Below are 9,166 nucleotides of genomic sequence, written 5' to 3' on the forward strand. Positions count from 1 at the left end.
GACTTTTCATAGTCCTTAGCTGTGAATCTGTAATCTGATAAATATTTTATTGCATAAACCACCACTGCAGGCAAAAAAGAGCACTCAAAAAAAAGAACCAGCAGTCCTGACCTCCCCTAACAGTTTGTTCTTGCTCCAGACCACTCACTGATACATGCCAGTACAAACCTTTATATGGCTACACAGTGAATGGGAATTGTGAACCTGATCTGGCTAAAAACTAATCTAGGGGTGAAAAAAACCCACCAAAACAAAACTACAAAATCTGTTCACCRTATAGCTGTCTGTGCAAATGTAAAGCAACACAGTATGGCACATACTCTCAGCAGTGGTACCAGCTGACAAAGTCTGACACTTTATTTGAGCAACAGACTCAAATCTGTATGGGCAAAGCTTCCAGTTACAGCACATGATGCCATCAGTGAACCAACCAGAACTTTGGCATACTAAATTTATGTCACAGACCTGCCCTACACCTTACTGCAACAAAGACAACCAAACTGAATATACTTTCGACAGTTTTCAAAAATACATACATTAAAGTTCCTAAGTTCCAGGCAATTATAGAAACAGTGATATATTAAACCATATCACTATTACCTGTTTAATTAGCCAGTTTGTGTTTGGGACTTGGAAATGAAAAAAAAAAGGACCTTTTTCTGATGCTTTGATGACCAACCCTCAATTTCTCCTCCAAAGTTACATGAAGTTTATATATGAAAAGAAACCCCATATACATATCCGCAGTTGAACAGAATAATAATTTCAGAACACCTATGTACTACAATTATTTGCAAGTACTATTTCAGGTAAGTAACAATTACATTTACTATTACTTCTTGTTAATTTTAATAACCTATTTATTTCATTAGTCCAACAAATATGAGTGCCTAAAAGGATACTGCATATGTATTTAAGAAGTTCACGTACATGTATTTACTCTTTAAATTTTGTTAGAGAAAATGTATGTGGTACYGATGTTCAAGTACTTTGAGTATTAAGAGCTTAAAAAAAACCCCAACCAAAATGTGTATCGGCCCCCACATTCCAAGGGTTAAGGAATATTCTCTGGGTTTAAGGCTCAGCACTAATTCAGAAAACTACTATTGTTGTATATACCCAGCAGAAAAGTTCTCCTTTGTGACCTGATCTGTTTGCAARTGTTTCCATCACAGACAGAGCCCCACAGTATTCCTGTGACTTATCTTAGAATGTTAATACAATCTATTAGTACCCTGGTATAGCAGACTTAATTATGCCTTCTCCTGTCTACAAATCTGCTGCCTATTGTATTTTGTTACACCCTAATAACAGGTGCGGAAAGTTAGTGGCAGGCTCTCTCCCTGGTTTTTCTCAATAGAAATAGAACTGATTCTGCTACTTTCATTTTCAGGCTAACATGTTCTTGTGTTTAATGGAAACTTAAAATCTATGAGTTCTACAGCCATGCTGCAAGGTAACAAACATCTGAGAAACCTCAAGTGAAAACCAGTTTGCTTCAGCACCAGACTCCCACACTTAACACCACAGACAGGAACCAGGTATTAGAGGCTTTTGATTCAAGCTCTCCAATCTGCACTTATTTAAAGAACAACTCAGAAATTCTCTGTCATTTAAAAACCAATACATCTCCAGGGAAGAAAACAAGGCTTAAGGAATCCATAGGAATTGGAGGTAGAAAAAGCTAGCTAATTTAGTCATGTCCACATTAAGATTTTTACTAATCCTGATTTGTATGTTAGGCCAGAGCAAACTGTCCCTGGATCTTGCCATATATCAACCTTTCTTTCAGGCACAAAAAAAGAACAGGGAAATGCTGCATATATTAAAATTTCATAACCCAGCCCTTTCCAGTCATCATTTCTAATTTGGYACCTATCTAATAGCTATCTYTGTCCCTACAGTAAAATAACAAAGGCTTTTAGTACAGATATACTTGTCCTAGAAAAACACACTTCTGCGAATACTCCTATTTTTCCCCTGGCTGCCCAGTGGAAGCAACAAACTCCACTAATGGGAGCAGTCTTGCCATCTCCSTGCATCCACTCCAGCAGCGCTCCCTACACGGCGGCAGCAGTAAACAGGAAGTACAGCCACAGTAGGCACAATGTTGATACAGAGTATAGGAAACTGTATCTATAGCTAACATCAAGAAAAATGTAAGGCGTGGCCTGCTCTTAAAACACGATCAGCTCACCACTACCCRGCTGGTGGTCCCACAACTGAGCCTTAGTAACTGATCACATCAACCCTTTCAACTCACCCCACTCATGAAGTTAAATTCACTAGCTCGAATAGCTTCATTTCAGCCTTTTCTATTAACCACAGTACAACAGCAGCAGAATTCCCAGCAAAGCTTGTCCATTTAGTTGAATATAAACCTGCAAACACACAGTAACATCCTGTTCATGTGAATGTCCCCTCATGACAGAACCTCAGCTGTATCATCCTCACCAGCTACCAGAATTTGCACTGGCAAAACTGACAGATGCCACAAAACTTCATTAGTTTGACATACAGTCACAGAATTCTTGAAAGTTCGGAAAACCACCCCACAAAATCATGAAAAACCCCGCAGAGTAGTACTTTGCTCCAGAGGATGTATTCCCAGACTGCCAGGCAAGTAGTTCAATTCACTGGTGAGGCGTCAAGCAGTAACTGATAGCTGTAAAATGGCAGTAACAAAAATGGTGTCAACTGTTGTCACTGTGACATAATTGTATTCCTGCAGCTCAAATAAACACATCAAATCTACTGTTACTTGTAAAGACAGGCCTAAAGGATTTCGTTAGCTAATGGCACTACTAGTTTCCTTTCAATGTAGTAATTCTGAATCATGCCTCAAAATGAAAGAAGCCATGGACTTGATTCTACAACATAAATTTCATTTTTTAAAAAAAGAACTTCCATCACCCACACTAAACACTAGCACTWGCTCTTTTCCTTGTGCTAGGAACTGCAGACCAAGCATTAATAATTAAAGCTTCAAAGTACCATACAAATGCTTTGCCCATGCTATGGTGCAGTCTTGTGAGAGATGGTTCACCTCAATCTGTTCCTGAACGCATTCACTTACTGGACCCATGTGGTGAAAAAACAAAACAAACAAAAAGCCTACCATCAACCAATTTGTACCCGTTGTACAACTAATTTTTAGCAAAATAAAAAAATTGAAAAAAAAAAGTAGACTGAGCCCTCTACTGCACATCACACATATAAAACACATGTAAGACTTTGTCACTCTGAATCTAAGTCGAGGTTTTAGTCTAATTCAGCAAAGCATTGAGGCAGTGATGAAGAAATTCTTAAGCCCAACATTAAATCCTTAAACCACCATTTCCCAATGTATAGGACATGTTTATCTAGTTATTCTACTGCAGATTTTATGTTACATTATCATGAATGACCTTCACAATGTATAGAACTGTATAAAACTGTTCAGAAGAGCTATTACACATAGTGTAACTAAATACTTTTCGACTAGCCATCACAAATCTATCATTTTATCTCAATCTCAAATTTATCTTGAGTTAAATTAACAGATCCAGGTCCTAAAAAGACAGCTCCTCTGATAAAGAATATTCAGCCAAATGTATACAAGTCTACATCATATACAAGTCCCTATGTTAAYGGGCAGACTGACAGAAWTCAAAAAATTGAAAAAAAAARTTWAAAWATCCCYAAACAAAACCACAACTYCACCCATGCACTTWCTAAAAGGTATTTWAAGGAGTGTTTATGTTCCACTGAGAAAAGGATGCATATTTTGTTAATACAAGATTTGAACAGAGGACTGCTTAAAGAGTAACATACATCCACAAATGGAAAAAACCCCGAGGTGCTTCCCTAAATCCACCAGTTTGGAAAGCATTTGTAGGGACCTAAGAAGTCCCAAGCAGAACTGTGCACACATTCTCATTTCTAAACTGCGGTTGACTAATCCAAGATATTTTCACCTGAACGTAACATTCTCCTCCTGAAGAAACAAGGGTCATTTAAAATTATTTAAAGCTAATTTGTCCTAGCTGAATATTATTTGAAGGTAGTCTGACTGCTGAGTGTTCAGCCCAATTACAATGTCTCTTCAAAACAGATTAATTAGGTTACTTGTACCTTTTTATGGCGTCCTTAGGCACTTGACCACAGCTAATAATAAATACCCAGCACTTTCTATCTCCAAAAAGGCAGGCATCATTACCTCTATTCTAAAGATGAGGAAACTGAGACATGAGTAAGCAAAGTCATCTGCCTAATGTCACCTAGCTGACAGCAGAGAAGCCAGGAATGAAATACAGGTCTTCAGAGTCCCAACTAGTAGTCCCAGCAAGTGCCCAATTTTATACACATTTATGTATAAACATACTTGTATAAGCTCAGACTCAGCTGTCCAATTGGTATCACACAGACTAACAAAAGACTGAGCATTGTTCAGTCACAATAATTTTACAAATATTATTGTCCTATATGTGAAATGGAAAAATAAACAAAAAACTGTRCTGGATGTGCAATCATATAATCATAATTTAGATATATTTCAGTTGTCATACTGTTCATCACTACTTACAAAAAAGTTTACCAATGGCCTTCAAACATGATTCTGTCAGGAAATTTATACTTTMAGATCCCTAAGTACAGCACCTTAGAAAATTAGGTGATCAGGGCATTAAAAGAAAATATCCATTAAAAATCCCTTTATGCTGACCAATATAAAGACTTTTTCACAATGTTCTGTAATATTAAAAACATGTACTATGGTTGAGTTTGAAAAATTAATCCTAGGCAGAGCCTTTAGTATTTCCATTTCAAGCAATGGAGGGTTTGTTACATGTTTATTTATTTYATGGCATAGCCCAGGTTCTTTATCTTGACCAAACAATTTCATTTAAGCAAATAAACCCAAGTAATATACTCATYTTCCCTGATATTAAACAAGTATTGCTTTGCAAAACACAACTTGGAGTTAGGCAAAAATTTTTGTAAAATAAATCCTGTAACATTAACAATAAAAGTAGAGAAGAAGGGGTAGTGAACACCTACAAGTACAAAACTGTAATCACTGTGCATACACAGCAGTTTCATTTAAATACTCTTAGGATTAATTTCTGTTAACCCAGCCATATCAATTTACTATGCTGACACTTACTACCACTGCCAAGAAAGCATACACACTTCACAAAAACCACTTTAAATAATGATTTCGGAAAAAAACCCCACCAACTCTTTTCCATAACAATCTTAATATATTTTATTTCATGGATGCCTTATTTAACCTACAGCCCTGCATGTTAAGTTTAATTTTTTGAAGAAACTGAGTTGCCGCTTCCACCCAGAAACAAAGAGTTAAAGACTGTGCARTTAACCTGAGAGCAAGCACTGGAGAGGCTAGTTTACCTGGTGTACAAAGTTCTAAGGGATGCAAGCACAGAGAAGGACAGCAGAATTTTGGAAGGGAAGGTAACATCAGCAATACTGGTTCTTACCCAAGCTCATCCCTCCTACTAAAGGACCTGTACTAGAGATAAAAGGAAGAAAAAAGGGTAATCTGGCTTTATGTAATCTTTCAGTCTTTAGTAATCAGGCAATTTCGCTGGTGAAGCTACCAGTACAAACTAAAAAGAGGATTTGCYTACTGCCAAGTTCACTTTATATCTYGCATTTGCTAACTACTGAGGAAATAAGTGTTTCATTTTTCACCTTGAACAAACTTAGGTGAAAACTTGCTAAGTAGCAAGATATMATTTCCACATCCCACTAACAGTCTGTAAAATGTTTAAAGTAAAATAAAACATAAAAGAATGGATACAATATTTGGTAGAAAAAGCAGGACAGAATTGTCAAGTGGATATTTACCAGCTGAGCTTTATAAGAAATTGCTCTTAACAGGACATGGTCTCACTTTGTAAAAATACAAAACTTTGAYTGTGACAAGTGAGATCTAGGGCCTATTTAACGCCTCTTTAATTAAGCCTTTGAAACAAGTACATGTACCACATCCATGTTTTACCACTTTCTTATTAGCAACCAGTTACTTTTCTCTTTTGTTTTTCTTATTTTCTCAGAATCCAATTCACATCTTGTTAGTCAGCAGTTGTGACCGTCTGCCAATCTTTTTGTCAGGAGAGTTCGATTGATTAATGACTACTGATCCACTAAGTTTTCTTACAGCACGCTGGAGTACACAGGGCTGTCATAACCAGGTGCACACAGCACACACCACAGCAGAAAGCCATGTGTTMTATTGATCACTGACTGATACTCACTTTAAAGCCCATGTCAGAAACAAGCTTTGCACTTACACGGTTTAACTTGTTTTCAATAAGTTTTCATATGTATTAGCAAAACATCCAAACCACACATCACCCATGATCWAGATCAACCCAATATAGTTGACCCTTTTAACCTCTGCTGTAGCCATGAATTCTACAACTTCCTCATCTTTCTGCGCAGGATTGCAATATGCAAGCAAAAGTCCATTTCACATAGAAGCACTTTCAGAGTTCTTATGACTGAGGAAGTTCCCTCCTGAAGAAAYATGAGTGAAATGGCGTATCTCACACTTCACCATAGTTCCCTTTACTTTCAGATCATACCTTTAAACCAACTTTTATGCACAGGTACATGAAGAGCAATTTGTTTTGAGTATTCCCAAGTCAAACTATATTGATACCTTGGCATTTCACGGCTAATATATGGCACCGCAAACAAAGCACCACCTTTACAGCAGTTCCTTCTGATATGAAAGCTCCTATTAAAAATACCTAAAACCTAGCAGTTCACAAMGGTTAAATTCCACTGGGATTCCCATATTAACTTCTTAATCTTTCTRTCTTTACAAGAAACTGTATTTATTGATGCAGATGTTACCATATATAATGGAAGAGGCAGTGCAACTGAAGAATCTAACCCATGCTGGTTTTTTTGTTTGTTTTTTTTTTTAATTAAAATTAGTATCACTGTCTAGTCTCATCTTTCAAGAAAAAAAGAAAAAAAGAAACAAAATAAACCCCAAACCAACCCTTCCCATCACCCAAAACAACTATCTCCACTCATTTCTGTTCAAAGTAATCAGAGCCCCACTTCGGGTACTTCTAGAGAAATGTTGCTTCCTTTAGCTTACTTGAAACACTACCACAGTTAGTTATTCACACAGCTCACCGCTTCAAACAGGTTTCCCAGCTTATATATCATCGTATCAAGTTTGTATTAACATAGTGATTCTTCCAAGGCACTTATGGGCCGCTGATTAAAGTTCAGTATTTTAGATGGATTCTTAGCCTTCAGCCATCTCACGTGCTACTGCTACATCTCTGTTGTGCCTTCTCTTCCTTTGCTATTCAAGTGAGTATACCTCTTAACATTCAAAATTACAGGAGAACTTAACAGSATTTAGGAAATAAAATTTCTTTTTTTTTAAACATACCTTTCTAATTTTTATTTGAGCATTAAATTCAATATTTTCCATTTATGGACTTCTTACTTTGGTYCATTGTCCAACTAATAAATTCAGAGACGCATTCTTTGCCTAGGTAAACATAACAACTTYCATGGATTTAGTGATGTATATTTAGAAAAAAAAAAAGGAAAATAAAAGGAAAGCAAGCTTTCTTCGGAACAAGGAAGCCACAGAGGTAGCAGGTTGTGCTGACATTTAAAGATAAGAGCACAAAAATGAAGCTCCGGATATGCATCTAACCTTGCAGCTGACAAGCAGAAAAGTAACAGTTGCAGACGCAACCCAAACCGGTCAAATTACAGGGATGGAAACCTCTAACCCTTGAGCTTTCAACCTTARACAATGTCGCGGGGTCTTTTGAGATTGGTTTTTTTTTGTAGAGACAAGAACCCTTGCCGTGTGTCAAATAACATTGACCGCACCATTTTCTCCTCTTCCCAAGCTCGGCGTTCAAGGCCTACAAGAAGGAAGCTGCTCCGGCTCCTGCGCGGTGCCGTGTCCAGGGGAGAGGAAAGCTCTTTGCCTGACCCTGACGCGGACGGTGGGGTGGCCACCGGSAGCCCTCCGGGCCGGGCCCGTGCGAGCGCCGTGCCCCGGGTGGCGGGGGAGGGCGAGAGCTCCGGCCCCGGTAGCGGCTCCGGGCGCGGGCAGCCTTGGGGTGGGCGGAAAGCGATCCCGGGGCGGCGGGGCCGCGGCCGGGGCTGGGGCTGGGGGCGCGGCTCGGGCAGGCCCCGCCGGAGAGACGCGGGCAACTCGGCGGGGGAAGGAGGGAGCCGAGCTCAGACAAAAGCGGGTCGCGGCCGGCGGCGGGGTGGGGCCGTGACCGGGCGGCGGCGCCTCCGCTCCCCGGGGGAGAGCAGCGGGAAGAGGCCCGGGGTGGGCACGGGCTTCCGCCGGCCCCCCGGCCCGGACTGGGCTGGGGTGGGCTTCTCGCACCGAGCGGCGGGCAGGGGGCGGCGGGGCGTCGGCGGCTTTTCCGTCCTCCCCGCCAGGGAGGGAGGGGAGCGGGGCTGGGGCGGCGCCCCTGGCCGCTTACCTGTAGCTCGGTGAAGAGGATTTCCCTCTCGGCCGCGTTGGACGCCATTGCGCCGGGGTTTGAAGTCCGCACCTGGGCGCTGCTGCTGCCGCTGCCGCCGCCGCCGGCGGGGAGGGGAGCGAGGGAGGCGGGTCCGGGGCCGGGACTAAGGGCGCATCGGGGGCGGGGGGAGCGCTCCGTGCTCAGGCAGGCGGGCGGGGATGCGCGGGGGGGCCGCTGCTGCCCCCTCTGCTCTCATGGGGGTCGCGGTGGGCTGTGGGGAGCGGTGCGGCGCGTTCCCCGCGGTGCTGTGCGGAGCGGCGCGTACCCCGCGGTGTGGAGCGGCGCGTTCGGAGCGGTGCGGAGCGGCGCGGTGCGCTCCCCGCCGTGCGGTGCCCGCGGTGCGCTCCCCGCCCGGGCGCGGCGCTCGGCCCTGGCAGCGCTCGGGCCGCCGCGGCTGCTGCGCCTGCGGCCGCCGCCGATGTCGCACCATTTGGCTGTCACCCTGTCGCAAACGCGTCCCTGCTTTGCGGCTCCCGGAGCACGTGACYGTGCGGGGAGGCAGAGCGGGCTGGCTCGGCGGGGGCCGGTGGCGCGCGCCCCTCCTGCCGCCCCTGTTCCGCGCGAGGCGCCGCGCGCGGGAAGGCGGGCGCGAGACTCCTCAGCCCTCAGAGCCCCTCCGTCCCCACAGCCCGCGG

The 9,166-nt window shown here is 42.7% G+C and overlaps 1 protein-coding gene across 1 annotated transcript in view; it reads right to left on the reverse strand.

The window, feature by feature from the left end:
- Window positions 1-8,873, reverse strand: part of PKN2 (protein kinase N2) — a 53,706-nt gene extending 44,833 nt beyond the window's left edge. Inside the window, exon 1 of the mRNA XM_057374370.1 lies at window positions 8,490-8,873. Coding sequence (XP_057230353.1) covers window positions 8,490-8,537 — 48 coding nt within the window. The 5' untranslated portion in view covers window positions 8,538-8,873. The remainder of the gene's footprint in view (window positions 1-8,489) is intronic.
- Between the last annotated feature and the right edge of the window lie 293 nt (window positions 8,874-9,166).

Source organism: Malurus melanocephalus, unplaced genomic scaffold, assembly GCF_030028575.1.
Source record: "Malurus melanocephalus ecotype Western Australia unplaced genomic scaffold, MMel_1.1 scaffold_8, whole genome shotgun sequence".
Lineage (NCBI taxonomy): Eukaryota > Metazoa > Chordata > Aves > Passeriformes > Maluridae > Malurus > Malurus melanocephalus.